Genomic DNA, 20,025 nt, shown 5'->3' with positions numbered 1-20,025 from the left:
CGAGGGACAGGAGGGGCCGCGGGGCCCCCGGGCCGCCCGTCCCGCCGCCTCCCGCCGCGTCCCGCCCTGAGCGGGCGAGGGCAGTGCGGAATCTGCCGCCCCGAACCCGCCGCGCGGTGCGCGCCCGCAGCCCGGCGGAAAGATGGCGTCGGTGTGGGATGAGTCGGAGGTGAGGGACCGGAGCTGGGGCCGGGGGCGGCGGGGATGAGGCTGGGGCGAGGCCGGGCCGAGGGTGACGCTGCCGTTGTGCCCCCACAGGACGGCGTCGGCGAGGAGGTGCTGAAGATGTCCACCGAGGAGATCGTGCAGCGCACCCGCCTCCTCGACAGCGAGATCAAGGTAGCGGGCCGGGGCCGCCGCCGGGCCGGGGAGCGCGGCCGGGCCGGGCCGTCCGGCCTTGGGAGCCTGGCGCTGCTGGAGCTCGGGGAGGGCTTAGCACAGCCACGGGGCAGCGGGGAAGGCAGCGGAAAGCAAGACGCGGTTACCTAGATCGAGAACGGCAGGTTGAGGAGTGGTGGTTCTCGAGGGTGGAAACACTGGGATAGCAAGCCCGAGGAAACTGAGTGGGCGGTTGTTCTACACAGCCTTGGACCGTCGTCCCTGCCTCGTAGGCACAGGGGAGAGGGAGATCTGTTCTGTGGCCTGAGACACAGGTGGGGTCATCGGGTAGTTTAGGTTGGAAGGGACTTGGGAAGACCTCCAGGCCAAGCTCCTTCTCAAAGCGGGGTGAGCCGTAAGCCATGCTGCTCAGGGCTTTATCTCGTTGGATCCTGAAAGCTCCTGAAAACAGATATTGCACCACTTCTCTGGCTGTTCAGTACCACCACTTGACAGACCTCATGAGGATAAAGATTTGCTTAATGTAGAGGCTGAGTGTCTCTTGTTTCAGTCTTCCTTTGTTTTCTCATCCACCCGCCGTGTACTCCTGTGAAGTGTCTAGTTCAGTCTTGATACTTTCCCCAGTAGTTCTCCAGCTGAACAAGCCCACTTCCCTCAGCTACTTCTCAGAGGGGCTGTGCTCCAGCCCGCTATCCATCTTGATGGCTTTGTGCTGAACTCAGTCCAGTTTATGAATGTCTTTACTATATGGGGGGGGTCAAACTGGACCGAGTGCTCTAGATAGGATCTAACAAGTGCTGAATAAAGGGGACTGATCACTTTTCTCCATCTACTGCCTTCACTCCTGTTAGTGCAGCCTGGGATGCTGTTTGCCACCCTTGCTGTCAGAGTACATGGCTGGCTCCTTTCACTTTGCTGTCCATGGACACCCCAGGTCCATGACCTCAGAGCTGGTTTCCAGCCAGCCAGTCACCATCCTGTGTCATTGCAAGGTGCACTTCTTTCCCAGGTTCAGGCTCTGCATTTGTCCTTGAATTTTGTAAGGTTCCTGTGTGCCTATTCCTCCATTCTCTCAAGGTCCCTGTGAGTGGCAGTCCTGCCCTTGAGACTCTGCCCACCAATTTGGTGTCATCTGCAAAAATGATGAGAATACACTCCATCTTCTTGTCTTATTCATTCATTAAGATATTGATTAGATACACCTGTGTCAAGATAGACCCATTTTGCGTAAAAGAGCACTTGTAACTTTAGTATAAGTTTGTCTGCTGCCTGATGTTAGCAGTATTGAGATAAAATATTTCATAAATTCTGCAAAGCAACTTGATCCTATACTGTGTCAGGCTCCACAAGTAATTCTGACTTATTAACTTTCTTATTCTTTAAGGACAGTAAAGGTAAATGTGTGTCTTAATTTTAAATTACAGAATACAGTAAGAAGTAAAAGTACCTTTCTTCATTTTATACTAAGAGCTTCATAGTTGCAAAATGTTTATTGGTGTCCTCCCATGCAGTTTTCCTTGAATGTTTCCTAGATTCTGTTTTATTAAATCAAATTTATAAGTTTTTTGCTTTTTTTATGTAGCAGATTCTGTATTGGCTCCTGTAAAAGTTTTGTCCTGTGAATGTGTTACAGCACAGTATTATGCTTAGGCATCAAGCGTTTTAAAAAGATATTTTCTTAGAGAAGAGTGGATTTCCCTATGAAACAGAATCACACTAATTCAGGTGTGACCAGTTCTCCTGAGACCTCCTGGTGCTACAGTCACTTCAGTGGGGATCACAGACTATGTGTTTTCAAACTGTATGACAAACCAGTAAAGGGACAAAAACGTATGTGGGCATCAGCCAGACACCACTACAAAATACCTGTATTGGGTATTTTAGTCTTGGGTATAAACGTACTTACTGTTGCATGGTGAGGACAGAACTTCTTTTCTTATAGTTTTTTTCCCTTACAGTTAGTAGAATCACAGTTTGGGGTGGAAAGGACCTTTAAGGGTCATCTAGTCCAACCCTCCTGCAATGAGCAGGGACATCTACAGCTAGACCAGGTTGCTCAGAGCCCTGAATGTTTCCAGGAATGGGGCATCCACCACCTCCCTGGGCAACTTGTTACAGTGTTTTACGAACCTCATTGTAAAAAAATTCTTCCTTATATTGGTTTAAATCTGCCCTCTTTAAGTTGAAAACTACTACCCCTTGTCCTATTGCAACAGGTGTTACTAAAAAAAGTCTTCCCATCTTTCTTACAAGACCCCTTTAAATACTGAAGGGCCACCATGAGGTCTCCCTGGAAACTTCTCTTCTCCAGATTGAATCACGGAATGGTTTGGGTTGGAAGGGACCTTAAAGATCATCTAGTTCCAATCCCCTGCAAAACATAACTGTAAAATAGGTGTGTGTATATGAATGCCTGTGTGTGTGTGTATATGTAGTTACCTGGGTATCTGTATATATTAAAAAAATCACAAGTTGCCTTGTCTGGGTTATACCATGTTCTAGATCACATTGCAGCCCAGTAAGCTGATGCACTGATCAGGCTAAGGCTACCAGGTGACACTAGGAAGAAATTCCTTGGGGTTATCGATTAGTTAAGAGACCAGAATGGACTGTGTAGCCTGCATTCCTAACCAGTTTGGCTAATTTGCTGGGTTTTCTTCTTTTTATATTACATTTCCCTTTATACCCACTGTTTCCTAAAATTTTACTTTTTATAACTGTTTACTTTTTGGAATAATACATGAATTTTGTCTTGTCTTCTGCTACTATTCCTATTTCTTCCCTCTGTGTACCAATTCCAGATCATGAAGAGTGAAGTACTGAGAGTGACCCATGAGCTTCAGGCCATGAAAGACAAGATCAAAGAGAACAGTGAGAAGATCAAAGTGAACAAAACCCTGCCATACCTTGTCTCCAATGTTATTGAGGTGAGAGTGGTGGTCTCTTCTGCAGTGACATGAGACTTGTGTGCAGTATATAGTGACAGGGAGAAAGGGAGGGGAGCTCAGCAGTGATCCAGGACATGGAGTATTCTCAAACTACTGATGCTTCTGGAGCCAGGACTTTCAGGTTTTTCTGTTTGTGACCTGGAAGTGCACATCACTTGCCCACTTCTTGTCTGGGTAATTTCTTAAGCTTTGGCTACTGTTCATCTGTATGTAACAACCATCAGAGGGTGACACAGCCCTGCTAAGTGTAGACTTGGGCATGTGAAATTCTGTATGTGCTCTCTGAAACTTGTGACACGGCAAATGAAAGGCAGTGACTCTGTTACTACATCATATTCTTTTTGTAATTCAGTAATTTTGATGATAGGAAAAAAAATGCTGATAGTTTTCTATTTTTAAAAACGGGATTGGTTTGTACTACTGTTTTAAAACTTAATGAACTTAAAACTTAATGTGAGCTGCTTATGGGAGGAGGCATCACTGCCATTAGCTACCACTTTGTTCTGAGCTTTGTAGCGTCTTTCTGTGCATTGTTGTGTGCTGCTTCTTGAGGAAAGGAAGAAATTGATTTTTACAGGAAAGCTTTAATGCTTTCAGGCTTCTACTGCTGATGGATGAGGGAAAGTTTTATTTCTCCCACTCCACGTAATTTAGAAGCATTAATCCTGGGGTCATCCTGCTAGCCTGGTTACATTTTCATGAAGCCTTTCACTCTGGTTTTCAGCTCCTGGATGTTGACCCCAATGACCAGGAGGAGGATGGAGCAAACATTGACCTGGATTCCCAAAGAAAGGGCAAGTGTGCTGTGATCAAGACCTCCACACGTCAAGTAAGATCCATGTGCCCAGCCAGGTGTGAGGAGTGAAGCAAAGCACCTTCTCCTAGTACATCTGGGTTTGCTTACTTTGGTTTCTTTCCTACAGACATATTTCCTACCTGTTATTGGGTTGGTTGACGCTGAGAAGTTGAAGCCTGGAGACCTGGTGGTGAGTGATGCTGTTGTGATGGTTAGATATGATGGTGGTGAGAAAATTTTGTATGTCTTACCCTTTAGAAAGGAAACAAATCTGTCTATGTTTCCCCAAGGCCATTTCTTTACTAAAATTTTATTAGAAAGATATTAATGGGTTCAGTCATATTTGTAGCATAGAAAAGTAGTTCAGGATGTGTGTTCTTTACACATAAAATTAGTTGCTGAAAATTCAGAGATCATCTAGTAAATTTTTCTAAACCCAGTCTTTTGTATTGTAAGTAATTTTGACCACTCTTTTAAATGTGGTAGGTTAACTGTGGCATTGTCCACTGTGCCAAGCTGTGGTGATTTGTTGAGCACAAGTGTCAAAGCTGGTTATTCCTGCATCCCTGAGGTCTAGTAAATCATCTTTGATTGCATGTTTATTAATTGCTATCTGAAGGGCCTGTTAAAAGCAAAGGACTTGTGTTTACAGGGGGTGAACAAAGACTCTTACTTGATCCTGGAGACTCTGCCTACTGAATATGATTCACGGGTGAAAGCCATGGAGGTGGATGAGAGGCCCACAGAGCAGTACAGTGACATCGGGGGGCTGGATAAACAAATCCAAGAGGTGATACTTAATGTATAGTTTCTGGTGTGATGGAGGACAACAGTCTTTGAAATTCAGTTTAAAAACAGGCAGCCTGGATCTGTGGAGAAGAATGAGTTTATGTATTCATGTTTTTCTTTTGCTGTAGCTCGTGGAGGCCATTGTCTTGCCAATGAATCATAAGGAGAAATTTGAAAATTTGGGTATACAGCCACCCAAAGGAGTCCTTATGTACGGGCCTCCGGGAACAGGGAAGACACTTTTAGCTCGAGCATGTGCTGCCCAGACCAAGGTAAAAGGAACCTGTGAAAGTGCGTGCTGCTGTAGAATAGTACCTGACAAATAATATGAACACCTCCAAGGAGAGAGGGGTCTTACATATAAATGGGTGCTACAAAGGCTGAGATTTTCTTTTCTGTTTGCTTGCTTGCTTGTTTTAATTAAGGGCTTCTTATAGTATTCATAATTGACCCTACTGAAAAATGAGGCATAGGATTCTTTTTCACTTCCCAGGCTACGTTCCTGAAGCTTGCGGGTCCACAACTTGTGCAGATGTTCATTGGTGATGGAGCTAAGCTGGTACGTGATGCTTTCGCTCTCGCAAAGGAAAAAGCTCCTTCCATCATCTTTATTGATGAACTGGATGCCATTGGCACTAAAAGGTGAGGTGTAGGCCATGTTGTAAAGCAGCAGCCCCTTTCTCTGTGTATGTGAGCAGAGCCTAGCTTAAAGCACGGCCTACTCAGAAACAAAGTGTAAACACAGTTTCATAGCAGTTGCTACAATCCTTGAACTCGAGTGACATTCATGAGACTTGATATCTATCTGATAGTCTCCTGCTGTATAAAACTGTTTTGTGATCACTGCAGCAGGCATGTGGAGATGTTCACCCTCCTTTACTACTTGGGCCTGGGCAGCATGAGCCGCATTCAGCTCTAAGGACTGAATAAGACTCAGGTGCTGCTGACAGTTATTCTAGTCGCAGTCCTCATCATGGTAGGACTCCTTGTAGTTTCAAGGAGAAATTTGGAAGCCCTTGGCCAAGGAGTATGAACTGCAGTCATTCTGTCTTTTGATGTGATTGAAAACATAGGGACAGGTTGGTCAGGTTCATGCTGATAGTTTTACCCTTGTTTCCTCCTCAGGTTTGATAGTGAGAAGGCTGGTGACCGGGAGGTGCAGAGAACCATGCTGGAGCTGCTTAATCAACTTGATGGTTTCCAGCCCAACACACAAGTCAAGGTTGGGATCTGGCAGGGAGTGCTGCTGAGGTCCAGGGCACTCTAGCAGGGGATGGAAAACAGTGTCCAGGGAAGAAGCTTGGTGGATCCTTGGGGAGAAGAGGCCTGTTCTCCAAGGTGCCTCACACTGATGATCCTGCTTCTACTTAGGTGATTGCTGCAACCAACCGGGTTGATATCTTGGACCCAGCTTTGCTCCGCTCTGGACGATTAGATCGGAAGATTGAGTTTCCAATGCCTAATGAGGAGGCCAGAGCCAGAATTATGCAGATCCATTCACGCAAAATGAATGTCAGGTACGGCCTTCTGGGGCTATGTTTGTCACTCACAGTGGTACCTCAGGACTGAGAAGTGGTTGGCAGTCACTTGTTGAGAGCTCAGTGTTGGGTTAAGGAAACTCCCTGCTTTGTTTTTTTTATTTGGTACATGTTCAGACTTTTTCTTCCCCTTTTCTGCTCATATCAGCCCTGATGTGAACTATGAGGAACTGGCTCGCTGCACAGATGATTTCAATGGAGCCCAGTGCAAGGCTGTGTGTGTTGAAGCGGTAAGTATTCCTCTACAGCAGCCAGCACTGATGGGAGGGAAATGCAAAAGCTAATGTGGAGTAATTACTTGGAACTGATGTGGTGCTCACATTCCCTTTCTAAATACTGTCTCACTGCTCAGGGGATGATTGCTCTCCGTCGTGGAGCTACAGAGCTCACCCACGAGGACTACATGGAAGGAATCCTGGAGGTTCAAGCAAAGAAAAAAGCCAACCTGCAGTACTATGCCTGATCTCTGCCCAGTCAAGGTTGTGGCCTTGGCAGAGGACAGGACTAGACTGGACTGTATCACTTACTTTCTGTCTGGAAAAAATAAATCATTTTTTCCCTTTGAAAACAAATCCGTGATGTGTTGGGGCTGTCACCCTTGCTCAGTGATTCTACATTTGTATAATGGAGGTTGTAAATCTCCTGTCCACAGTACCCATTATGCTGCTTTTGGACCCTCCTGTTAGAACTGGATTAAATCCTGCTCTACTACTTCTGGATGAGGACCAGCAGGTTATACTGCAGTAAGTGTACTTTGACATTGATGAGCTACAGCTCAGACAGCATCCACGGTTTCTGCCTGTGCAGCCAGTGAACATTCTACAGCTTTGTTAGAGTCTGAATATTGTGAACTAAAACGCATTTTGCAAGGGAGAAGTGAACACAATTCACTCATGAATGATGCTTTAACTTTGTCTTTGAACTTAACTCTGGAAGCTTTAACACCATCACTGGTATGTATGTGAGCTCTCTGATGAATCAGTCTGGTGATTAGTCATAAAGAATTCAAGGTTCCATCCACTGAGCAAGTCTTTCAGTACTTTTAATGCCAGTTGAGAATTACAACTTCCATTTAAAAATTACACTTTTCATAAATACACTGACTTTAGCATTAAGTATCTTACATGCCACTGTATTGTATTTTAAATACAATGTAAACATCTCCATATGCTGGCCATCTCATCTTTACCTGTGCAGTTTTTGGACACTTGGGAGAGGGGCAGGGATGTGAGGGCAGGGGGGAAATAAATCGTTGAATGAAAGAAAAATGCACCCCGAAGTACTTTGGCTGATGTTCCTGAGTTAGCCCGAGTACTTGTGCTGGTACCAAGGTCCTTAGTGTCATTTTGGAGGGGGATCTTGTTCCAGCAGAACATGCGTGTTCTTGACACGCTGCTCAGGAGGCATTTGACATTAGAAAGGGTGAGTGGAGAAGTGAGCAGAAGCCTTGCATTCCTGAGGAAAGTACATTGCGGTTCCTTTGGACGTTAATATTAGAGGGGGCTGTACATCTGCTAGTTTAGCAGTATTGTTACTTGAGCTTGGGGAGAATTACTCATCTCCTTTCACAGAACATGAGTGCACCCACAAGATAGTTAGGGGGTGAAAGTTGATCCTGGCAGCTCAAACTATGACATATTTTGAGAAACATACCCTGGCTTCTAATGGAATAGTTAGAAGCTGCATGTTGCATACATCTCCCCATTAAAAGAGGTATGTTAGCCAAATGAGTAACCTTACCTGTTTAAGAAGCTGAGAAAAACTTTCCCCTCCTTTCCTAAAGCCAGTAAGAGTTTTCTTGGAGTCTTGCCGCTCAGTTACAGCTGGCTCCTTTTTGAAACAGCTTTAGTAGTGAGTAAATAGATGATACCACAGCAAAGAATAGCACAGGTTTCTGATTTAAATGAATTAATACTAAGAATGGGCTAATTCTTTGGCCTAAACCTCGGCTTAGATCAAGGTTCTTCTGGGAAAGGATGGCCTGAGCCAACACTAGACACGCCTGTTGCAAAAGTGTTCAAGCCAACTTCACTTAGCTCCTTGCCCTAATTTGGGTCTGAATTACACAGACCTGCAGCAATAGAGTTGGTGCGTAAACATCCCTTACAACTGGACAATAACAGGACCATGGAGGTACAGTTCAAAAAACAGCACAAAAAAAGACACAGCCTTGGACTTAATCCCTTGTAAACAAAAGAAAAACAAATTGAAAGAACTGTCCCCCTTAAACCATCAATGATCAAGTTGCCCATAATTCAAACCTGGAGTTACTTGCAATGTCTGTGTCTGCGACTGGAGGCTGTAGCAGCATCCCATGGGCTGGTGTTTCAACAGCTATGGCACTGCTCTCCACACGCTGACATGCCACCTCTTCCTGGTGTTAACCCACAGCTCTGCCCAGGCTGCGCTTTCCAGAGTCTCTCCTCACTTCCTCCAGGGTCACACGGCCCCGTTTTCTTGTCTGGGTTTTTGTACGGATGCCCGGGAAGTGTTGAGTGATGGGGCCAATGTGCAGAGGAACCCAGCCAGCAGGGTGAGGCCCAGCCCTCCCCAGGCACAGAACATGGACCAGCCATAGCCATGACTGATGTCCTCTGGCAGCCCATAGACGTAGCGAGGATAGCGAGATAACTCAAAATTGATCCCAGCTACGCATGTGCAGAGTGAGATGATACAGCATGTACCTGCAGGAGAAAAGCAAGAGGGTTCTACACTGCCTTCAGGTTAATTGCGTGATGGGTTTTTTCCCCTAGGTATTTTCAGTCATGAATTTTCAAAATCAAGAATTACACTTAGGTTTTTTTCTTCAGTCCTACCAGTCACTCTTATATTATAAGGCAGAGAAAGAAAAAAAAAAGGGAAAATATGTAGGACTGCAGGATACCTTGCTTCACAAATAACCAATATTGTCTTAGCTCCCTCTGTTGCAAATTCATCATGCTTTGATTCTCCTGAGACTATTTCCATGACTAATGTCAGGTTCCAGACAGTACTCAGGCATTTTCTCCTATGGAAGGTAAATACTGAATCCCAGGGCTGCAAGTGCAGCACTGCTTGGTTTCTATTAGGAACACCCATACTTCTGCCAGCTGTACCGTAGGCACATAGAGAGCACCCAGGATTTTGTCATCTGCTACACATTCACTAAACACCAATATAGAGGAGAAAAAAACCCTAAGAAACATAACATGAGGCACTCCAATATGTCTAATATACACTAGTACACTAGACCAGAGGTGACCATTTTATTCTCTCCAGCTGTATATTTATGTCTAAGTACTAATGACAGCTCTTACTGCTAACAGCGTGCCCATCACACTAAGTGCAAAAGCACTTGAAGGGGACCCAGTCTACCTCTTCCACTTACAATACTTCACTCGTTCCCTGTTGTGCAATAAAGAAACTAAAATGTTCCCAAAGGAAACTCCAGTTAAGCGGCACATAAGATGATCAAGGACAGCACCAGCGTAACTTCCAGCCTTTCTAGCATCACACCAGGTCAGCAGGGTGGGTTTTGTGCAGCCTTCCAAAAATGCTCCTTGAGAAGGCCTGTTTATGGCAAAGGAAGATTTCTCCACACACTCCACCCCAAAAGCAGCACCAAACCAGCATCACATCTACTTGTTCAGGTGATAGAGATGCTGTCAACCAAGAAATTTCTCACTTGCAGCCATTATAGATGCTGACACTGGGCCTCGAGGGAAACAGGTCTGGCTTTTAGGTACTTTTCGTACTTGAAATTGCATATTTACTGCTGGCACCCCGCCCTTGGAGCATCTCAGTACCTCACTCTTTTGGTACATTTGTTGTTGCTACTACATCCCTTTCAAATAAAATACTGACCATTTTTAAGCTGAACAATCAAAGTTCTGAAAAACCTCTGGCCACCCAGAAAGTCTGCTCCCAGCCAGGACAAACAGATCTAACACAACTGGTAAGCACTAAGTTAATGTCCTTATCACTGGATCAATATTCTCCCGGGCTTGGCTGGGTTTGGACTTCATCATTACACTTCATCTTGAGTATCAGAAAGGTGCTCCAAATCAAATTGTTTGTTTGTTTGTTATGATTCCCTAGGGAAAACTGAGCTGGGCTGTCTGACAGGAGCCACAGGCTGCACATTTGGAGCATGAAAGAGGACTGTGCTCATTGTGCACATGGTCCCTGGGGCTACACACCAGCTCTCTAGAGCAGAAGGCTCATACACATAGTTTGAGGTCTACTCAGAAACATGCAAATACCCATGGAACCACTCCTGGAAGTGGTAACTCTGCACTGTGCTGACAGTTTGCTGCACTAAATAATTTTGCTGCTTTGTGTGGTTGCTGTGGGCTGACTTAACTTTTACAAGCCAGCAATACTGACTGTGGTGACTTGAGGAGCAGAAGCAAAAGGCTCTCACCTCCCATTAGGAAGAGCAGCCCGGCCACGTACTGCATAAGCTCCTGCTGTTTGCAGCAGCCCAGCACACCAATGATCCACCCAAACAGGATGATGGAGACTGCCATGCCAATGAAGCCAGCTGTCATCCTCCTCAGATCTGAAGAAAGAGAAAGGAGAAAAGCAAGAAAGAAGACATGAAGATGGTGGCACCTAGACAAGACAGGCAGGGTAGAGTCCAGACAGATGCAGATTTACTCGTTCTAAAGTCTATACTTCACCCATGGATTCCTCCTCCTGTAGCTTCTTTGAGATAGTCTGCCCAATGTGGGACAGAAGGGGTGTATTATGAACTCAGCACTATGCTAATACTGCAGGGGCTTTTTTTCTTTTTTTGGTGTGGTGTCTTTCTTTGGGATAGAGTTTGTTGGAGGAGTGTCTGCTGCAAATAGAAACAAAGGAAGCGAGAGGGGACACTGAAGGGAACTAAAGTACTAGCGCATGGAAGGCAATGTGAACTGAAAAGAGGAATAGTGGGAGGACCGAAGCAGACAGCAGATCAATACAGTATTATGGGAACAACTCCAGAAAAAAGTTCTAAAAAAAAGCTTGGGTACCAGTGATATGAAGAGCACTTTGTCATCCATAGTAAAATTACTGTTCTTGTCTCCTTCTAGTTCAGTCTCTCCAGCTGAAATAAGACTTCCTTGGCACTGACTCTCACATGACAGGGGCTAGGCTGAATTATGTGAGGCAATAGAAAAAAAACCCAAAAAAAACAAAAGGAGGAGCAGAAAAAAATGATTAAATCATTCTCAGTCACAGGCTACAGGTCAGTTATCTGTGTGGAAAGGACTTAGGCATAAGGCAGCTTGTGGGCCAGGTGGTGGTAACAGGATGTTGAAAGGACAAACAGAGATGTTCCCTAAAACAGTTGGTAACCAGGGGATTGCACCAGGTCACCAAATGCACACAGAAAAATGCAACAAGGTCTATACAGTGATGCAGCACCTTTGCTGTAAGCCAGCCACGAATTCTCTGTCCCCAGATCCACCTTGCAGCACACCACACACACCTGTATTCCTGAATTCACAGCTTTAAGCCCCTCCAAACCTCATGTCCCCTTCCAATTATAATGCCGGGTGCTTGCACTTCCTCACTAATAAACGTGTATTTATGCTTACAGCCCAGTGACAGCCCAGTGACTCAGAGCCCTCACTCGGCACCGCATTAAGGCATGAAGTAATCCAAACAGTCTCGTACACTGCTTTGGGTTACTTACGGAGCGCATGCCACTCATCCTGCCGGATTGTGTTTGTGATGTTGACGGGCAAGTTGCGAGGCAGAGAGCTGGAGGTGTAGTGGTACTTCACAGCAGTGCAGCGCTGGATAACTCCTGTAAAAGAAACGTGTGTGAAACAGCATGAAAGCCCTGTGCCTTGCACTTGCTCTTGAGCTGGCTGGCCTAGCAGAACTCACGCAGGACAAACATTAGTTCAGTAACAGCAAATGTAACCAAAGAAGAGCTCTTTACTTCAAAGGCTGGGAATCAGGAGGGGAGGGAGCCTTGCTACAAAGAAACACCAGCAAAGCGGAAGCTAGGTGCTGATCTTGGCAAGCTCCAAGAAACAACAGCTAAAAGTAAACATTAAGGACAGTGACCAAAAACATCTCCAGAAGCTTCCTAGAGGAACTGCTGTGAGATGTCTCGGGACACAAGAACGTGGCCAAGTACCAAGAGGACTTGCTTTGTCTTTGTTTTTGACTTGTTTTGAATGAATGCTGGCAAGTGAACTGCATGGGAGAATCATTTGAATTCACTCCAATAGTCATTGACTCTTTGATTTATTTTCAATGAACAATAGTACCCAGGTAGGTTTGTTTCCACTATAGCTTAAAGAAAAGTGTACTCCACATGTACATGTGAACCTACAAGCATGCTCTTCTTGAAAAGGATTTTCAGTATAGAAAATGGAAGAGAATAAACATGGATGGTGGGGTAGAAGTGAACAGTTAGAAAGGTAAAAGAGCTAAAGAATACAAAAAGTTCCCCTTAAACAATGGTTACAGGGTCATTACCACTATTTGAACCTTGGGGCAGAAGAACCATTCAAAAACAATGAGTTGGCCAGTGAGCTAATTAAGCTGGTGAACAATTACTAGCAGAGAGCTACAAACTCAGTGATCAGCTTTGCAAAAGACACCAGAAAACCCAGGAGAAGCAATGGGCTTTGTGCAGCTCCCACAGCAATGAGAAACACCATTTTGTTCTCTAATGATGTTTACTGGGACTGTACTGACCTGGTTTCTGTAAGGACTTGCAAAGAGGAAACCCCTGTTTCATGACATTAGGAGTTGCATGCAAGAGGCCCAGCCAATTCCAGCCATCAGGACAGGAAGGGAAAAGTGATCTGGATTTCCCCCATTTCAAACACGCCCCCACCCTCAGATGTGCTTCCCACCACACCCTTCCCCTGCTGTGGCTCCCTGACACTTCCCCAACACCATAGAGCGCTGGCAGCGAGACACGATACACAGAGCTCTGCCCTTCATCTTCAACCATTCTCCACCACCCTGCGGAGCAGCACTCCCTCTTTGCACTTATCTCAGGACAAGTCTCTAGAGCCACCTGAGCAAATGATCAGCAAGACAACCTAGTGACAGAAGATGCCAGTTCATTTGCAAAGGCTGTAGATATTAAGTTAAGAATTTAGGCCATAAACACCACATCACAGTATCTAATTAAATTTCACCTGTAACTGCTGACTGAATTCAATTTCAATATTGACATGATTTACATGTGTTGTAGAGAAATATGTATACAGAACAAACTAATGACATCAGATTTCAGATCACAATGCACTGGACTCATTAAAATATGATCAATGCACTTACATATTCTGATTATAAAAGTAGCATACAGGAAGCAGTATTTTTTTATAAGAGCAAGGATTACTATTTTTATACCTCATTAAAGAAAAAGCAAAGACTAGATATGTACATCCCTTATGATCAAAGCTGTGGACTCCTCAGCTAGAACATCACTGAGAAAAACACTTGCTCTGTATAATTCCAATAGTTTAACATGTAAACTTTAACTAAAATCTCTTCATCTTTCTATACAAACCTGGTTATTTAGAAGTTTCTGAATATCAATTCATTCTGCCTTTGGTTTAGAAATTATACTCTTAATTCTTTCTTCCCTGTAATTCAAAATGCTAATTTTATGCAGGTAGCACATACAATTATACTAAAACAGCAAGTTTGCAAAACAAAGAGCTCAGGAGTTCACAAATTTTAGGGCTTTTGCTCAGCGCTGTCCTCTAATCCACAGGCTTGGTGATGGCCTTTGGACTACACCAGCACAAGCCATTTTTCCAACAAGATTCCAGCAAAGGTTGTATCCACTTTGGTGTGAGCCATCATGGGCAAAACAAGAGAGGCCTCTTTATGCAGGTCTGCTAGAAAAGCTGAAATAGGCAGGCAAGAGTCAGGGGATCAGGGAAGCAGTGAGGGGGATCTCTCAGCTGAATACCTACCCACTTTCTCCCAGAAAACCGTAACATGCACCCAGGCAATCTTCAACAGCCAGATTTTGCATCTGTAGTCACTAGTTCATGTTTCCCATTTTCTGAGAGAATCTCTAGGTCTCATCTGCAGAGACACCATGCACTCAGTTATGGCCAGGTACTCCACAGGGCTGTATTTAAAGTCATATAACACCTTGTTCTCTAAGTACTCAAGAAAGAAAAAAAAAAAAAAAGGTAAAAATCAAAATCAGGTCTGCATTCTCAAAATTATTGTGAAGTCGAAGGTATTTCAAAGCTACTCAAACAAGTCCTTTGACCTGACCCCTTATATACTTTAAATTGCAGTCTATAGAACAGGGACAGCATCCTGCCCTCCATTTCAGAAAACCACTAGCAAAGTTATTTCTCTATTTTTTTTTATTATACAGTCAGAAAATCATCATAAGAAACCCTGTCAAAATTAAAACCTTTGCCTTCAGGCAAGGGCTTGAACAGAACAGTCACGTGGTGAACACCAAGTAAGTAAGCATTGCATTTTTTGGCACACAAGTAAATTAAGAATACAGGACAGAAGGGGGCAGATGCTCATGTCATTAGCTTACCAAAAAGCACATGTACAAGAAAAAGATTAGACAGACTGTCTGATCCCAGCATTTCTAAGGGGCCTTAAAAGAACAGTGTGAAAATCACACAATGTGCATTTTACATGTGCAATTTTCTTGATTAAAAGATAAACATGAACTGCAATGAACTGCATCCAGCAGTGTCACACTGACACTCTAATGGCCAAACTACACGCCCGTGCCTTCTCAAAGCCAACATTGTTTCTAACACCTTGTCCTCAATGTGGTTTTTTTACACTTCAGGATTGCAAATGCAGACAGGTTCCCCTCCCACAACCCTTGGAACTCACAAAACCCAAAATAGTACATGTCAGTGTCCCTGAACGTGTCCTTTCTCCTGACTGAATACGAAGGCTGGGACATATCAGAGGATGTTGGTTAGAATAGCCAGATACCCAGGCAGACCACAGGTCCCTTGCTCCTAAACAGCCAGAAATCTGGAAACACAGACCCAGGCCTGCTGTGAGTTTGTAGTCCTGGGCTCAGCACACCCTGACTTTCTCTCAGTTTAGTTTCTGTCTTTCTCTGACTTTGAAATGTGAGTTTTCTTCTCTTTATTGCCTGTGTTCCAGTTATAAGGAGGAAATGGAAGGGTTCTCATTTTCAGTTCTGCTATGTGGCCCAGTCCTATCCTAGAGCAGTTTGACTCTCACACAGCTGGCAGAGACCCTCACCTGACCATGAGCAGCCGTGGGCAGTTAACAATTCATTACCACATGAGGTCTGGTCCTGCCCTCTCTTATGACCCAGATCAAGTGGTCACTGAAGCTCCCTGGCATATTCCTACCATTTCTGCCCAAGATTTTGAGGAGCATCACAGCTATGGGTCCACTCTGTCCACATCCTCACCCAAGGGCCACTAGATCAAATAAATCAACCTTCCTTTAAGATACCATGATAACTCTTACAGATCATGCTTCCTGACAGATCATACTTACCAAGGACCATCACCAAACAGATGGAGTTTATTAAACATGCCACTATAGTAGATCCTCTACAGACCTCACAGTCAATCCTGTAACTCTTTATCATCAGTTGGAAAGAATGGGAACAGCATAGACACCAGAACTGAGCAGTTTTCTCTCAAGGGCCTCATTACTGCCACAGACTGTTGTGTTCCTCTGTTTAAGCATCCAGTTGTTCTCCTCACTTCCTCAGCTACATAATGGTACTAAGAAATCTTTTCTGCCCAGCCTATGTGAGACGTACCAGTCCCATCCCAGAGACTTTTCAGAGCAAGCTTGAAAAGCAACAAAATACTCCATGCAGAAGGTTTTTGTTGTAGCATCAGTTATCCAGTGTGTAATCCACATAGCACAGGCTCTACAAGATGATGTATTACTCAAGTTATTGCACTCACAGAGTCCCTCCTTACACACAGAGATCCCCATAATTTCCCCACCAAGTGGTTCAGTTCTCTGACTGCTATCTCTTACTGACTGCTAATCTCCATTTCTCCCATGTAGTTTTTACTCTTTTTTTTCCTTCTTAATTGTATTTTTAAAATGAAACAAGATATTTTTCCACAGTTCCAAAATGGTGATTTTGCGTTTTAAGAAAAATCTCACACATCATTCCCGTCTTAAGTTTAAACATCTCCCACCTCTCAGTTTTGAGCTACATTTTTTGACTTCTACTTCTGCCTTTTCCTTTTAAACATATGAAGTAAATATATTTTACTTTTTTAAAATAATTATTTTAGATACATAAATGGATGTATGCATATGCATCATTAGCTACAATGCTCAAGTATGAAAGTTTCCATGGAACTGCTTTGTGTTAATAGCAGTAGATAAATACAGGACTGAAAATCCATCCAATTATCTAAATGGATAAGAGTATTTATGGACTTAGTAATTTATTCAGAATTCAAGAGAGACACAGAAAGAAATCTTATTCCAGAGAGACTAAGAAAAATGGAGAGTATAAACCCAAACCAAAATTACCACAGTAGTGTGAGAAAAAAATTTACTCCTCTGTCACTAAAAGCCTATAAAAATTTATAAATTAAGAAATACTAGGAGCATAAGAAGATATCACACATCACCAAAGAGCTAGCTGAAAACTTAATGCAAATCAAGGAGGAAGTAGGACTTTCAGAGGTGTACGATAGTGATCTTCAGCTCACACCAGAGAAAAAACACCTGTTTTTTTTCTTTTTGGAAGGCCCAGATATGGTACCATGCCAGAGAGAACAGCTCAGACGCAGCCACACCTGACCATCAGTTGGAAAAGGCTGCTTAATCACAGTTGTCAGAGAAAAAGACAGACACAGCAGGAACAAGGAAAGGCTGCTAGTAAAGGAGGTCAGGGGAAGGGATAAGAGAGTCATATCTATTTAAAGATCTGATTCTACAAAAACTATTATTAATAATTTCCTCCTATAAGATGACACATAAATCTTTATAGTAGCAACTGCAGACCTAATAGGCAAAGAGTATGAGGGAAGCAAGGCTTGTAGGGAAAGGCAAGGTCTGTTTTTAGAACAGCTGACAAAAAAAAAGAAATAAAGAAAACCTTTTAGATTTAGAGACGTTACAGTTTTACACATCAGACCCTGAGGAAGATCATTCACCACCCTGTAATGCCCTCGTGCATGTAGAAAGCAGACTCAAGCCTCTTTGTCTGACTGTTGAGGTGCTCGGAAAAACACCTGTGAAACAGAAAATACTGAGGACCAAACTAGTATTCCCCCCATTTCTTCCCCCCATTTTAGCTAATCTCAATGGGAGCTGAAAGCATTTTGCTTGATGTGAAGCAAAACAATAGATAAATATTTTACATGACAGCCATAATTAATAGGAAGAAATTAAAGAGCTGCCTTTTAGTGAAAGGAGCTTAGCATGGAAATTAAAAAATGAAAACGCATAAAAAGAAACCTAGGAGATTAAATGGAGAAAGAAGCTAAGCATACAGCACTAGACTTTCTAGAAGTAAGAGTCACTGCTGTGCATTGGAAAGAAGGGGTAAAGATGAGCTGAGATTCACAGTGCCAGTCTATCCAGCCTCTGCTGTGCAGGACTGGCGTCACAGTTGGAAGCCAAGCTGAAGAACTGCTCTTGTTTTCTTAAGATAGCATTTCCATTTTGTGCCTCAATGGAAGCACTTCTTCCAATTCCTCTTCTTCCTGTGCTAATATGCACCTGCTGGAACAGTAAATCCTGTTATCTATCTATGGTTATCTATCTATTAACCATATATAACCCACTGGCTTTCATGGCTTACCCTGCTACATTATTTGTACAATTGAATGCAGGAATTTTATTCATACTTCATGGCCTGCTTGGCTTAGCAGCATGTGCCACAATAGTAGAAGATCTAGCTTTCTCTTCTGTCACCCTGGGGACCCTGAGCGACATCCATCACCGTGAAAGCCTGGCAATCTACTGCAGCAATGAGAACTTCCCGCTGCTACAACAGAAACAACAGGTCCCTTTCACCTTGCTGTAAAAATCACAGCACTATGAACAATACTGCACATTTCTCAGCACTCCATAAGAAGAAAGTGCCAGGAGTAGGAGGCCGCCCACCGAGACCACGCTCGAGAGTCAGGCCCTGCACTGGGCCCCCGAAGGGGCTCTCCGAGGACGTGGTTCCACCCAGCACTGCAGCATTTTAAGCAGAGAGGGAGGCGCACGGAACCCCGGGATGGGGTCGGGGACACGCTCGCCGCTTCCCGCACGCCAGGGACACCCGGAGCCACGGGGCTGGTCGGGGCTCCGTCCGCCCTCTCCCACCGGCCCGACCTCGCCCCAGCAGTGGCAGCGGCAGCCGCTGCCCCGCCCGCAAACCCTGCGCCCCGGTGGGGCCGCGCCGGCACCGCGCTCAGCACCACGGACAGCGGCGGGGCCGCCACCGCCCCCCACCCACGCACCTTTCCGGATGAGCTCCTCGCTGTCCGGCTCGTAGCCCGCGCGGTGGCAGCGCCTCCAGAGCCCCGAGACGGTGGAGTTGAAGCGGCGGCCGCAGTGCGAGTCCAGCGCGGCGGAAGCGGCGGCGGCCGGGGCGGGGGCCGGGGGCCGCCCGGGCAGGAGCGCCCGCGGGGGCCGGGCGCGGAGCGGCAGGTGCGAGCTGGGCGCCGACATGGAGCCGGGCGGGTCGCTGCGCTTGTGGCCGAAGCCGCGGCAGCGCTCGCGGTGCCGCCGCGCGTCCGTCTCGTACCAGGAGTCGGTGCCGATAGCCACGGCCAGGAGGGCGAGGGCGGCGGCGGCCAGGAGCAGCCCGGTGCCGCTCAGCGCCTGAGCCGCGGCCGCCATCTTACCGCGCCGGGGGCGGCAGGGGCGGGCGCTTCCCTGCAGCCCGGCTGGGGCCTCCGCCCGCGGCACCGCCCCGGAAGGGACACCGGGCCAGCGCCCCCTGCCCCGGCACCGCGCCGACCTCCCCGCTGTACCGGCGCATCGTCCCGGGGCCCTCCGGCCCGGGCTCGAGGGAGTCCCGGCCGCCGGCCCCCACCGCAGCGCTGGGCTCCTGCTCCGCGGACCGAGACCCCCTCCCTTGGCGGAGTCCCTGTCCGGCCCCCGGCAGCTACCAGGGGATGGATGACCGGGGGAAGGGGTGAGCGGAGCCCCCGACGCTTTCCGCGGCCTCCCCTTGCCCGTCCAGCCGGCCTGCCCGGAGGGCAGAAGGGCAGAGATCAGCCCTGCCCACACCGAGGTGCTGCGGCAGCCAGCAGTTTTTCAAACGTGAACCAGAAGTGGTCACAGCACCAAGCCTGAGTTCAAGTAGTGTTTGGACAGTATGCTGAGGCACATGGTATGAATCTTGGGGATGGTCCTGTGGAGGACCAGGAGTTGGACTCGATGATCCTTGTGGGTCCCTTCCAACTCAGCATTTTCTGTGATTCTGTGTGATTCTGTGAAATACGAACACCTCCCCCCAACAGCATTTGTTGACGTTTGGTTGATGATTTCTCCTCAACCCCTCATTAGCGGTTAATGGAAAATAAGGCCTGAAAAGCTGAAAAATGTCAATCTATTTTATGCAATGAGCAGCAGGCTAAATCCACCATTAGTTAAATGCAGCATTTCCAGGGGCACAAAATCCCTTCTGATCCCGCTTGTTGTATGGGACTTATTCCTCCAG

The 20,025-nt window shown here is 45.8% G+C and overlaps 2 protein-coding genes across 2 annotated transcripts; one reads left to right on the top strand and one right to left on the bottom strand.

Annotated features, from left to right (window-relative positions):
- Positions 1-4: 4 nt before the first annotated feature.
- PSMC3 (proteasome 26S subunit, ATPase 3) lies at positions 5-6,982 on the top strand. Its single transcript, XM_050335520.1, has 12 exons — positions 5-169; positions 259-339; positions 3,141-3,266; positions 4,012-4,116; positions 4,211-4,273; positions 4,736-4,873; positions 5,001-5,144; positions 5,366-5,514; positions 5,998-6,094; positions 6,244-6,389; positions 6,559-6,640; positions 6,763-6,982. The coding sequence occupies exons 1-12, from the start codon at positions 143-145 to the stop codon at positions 6,871-6,873; spliced, it is 1,269 nt and encodes a 422-aa protein (XP_050191477.1). The 5' UTR covers positions 5-142; the 3' UTR covers positions 6,874-6,982.
- Positions 6,983-7,434: 452 nt separating this feature from the next.
- On the bottom strand, positions 7,435-19,207 carry LOC126650566 (transmembrane protein 178B-like). Its single transcript, XM_050335521.1, has 4 exons — positions 18,818-19,207; positions 12,073-12,186; positions 10,813-10,950; positions 7,435-9,094 (listed from the first exon to the last, which is right to left on the bottom strand). Exons 1-4 carry the CDS (start codon positions 19,197-19,199, stop codon positions 8,850-8,852), a joined length of 879 nt encoding a protein of 292 aa, XP_050191478.1. The 5' UTR covers positions 19,200-19,207; the 3' UTR covers positions 7,435-8,849.
- Positions 19,208-20,025: the final 818 nt, after the last annotated feature.

This window comes from Myiozetetes cayanensis, unplaced genomic scaffold (assembly GCF_022539395.1).
Source record: "Myiozetetes cayanensis isolate MyiCay16 unplaced genomic scaffold, myiCay2020 scf6-25, whole genome shotgun sequence".
NCBI classification, from domain to species: Eukaryota; Metazoa; Chordata; class Aves; order Passeriformes; family Tyrannidae; genus Myiozetetes; species Myiozetetes cayanensis.
Note: the sequence above shows the minus strand (reverse complement) of the source record. Positions and strands in the feature narration are given on the sequence as shown.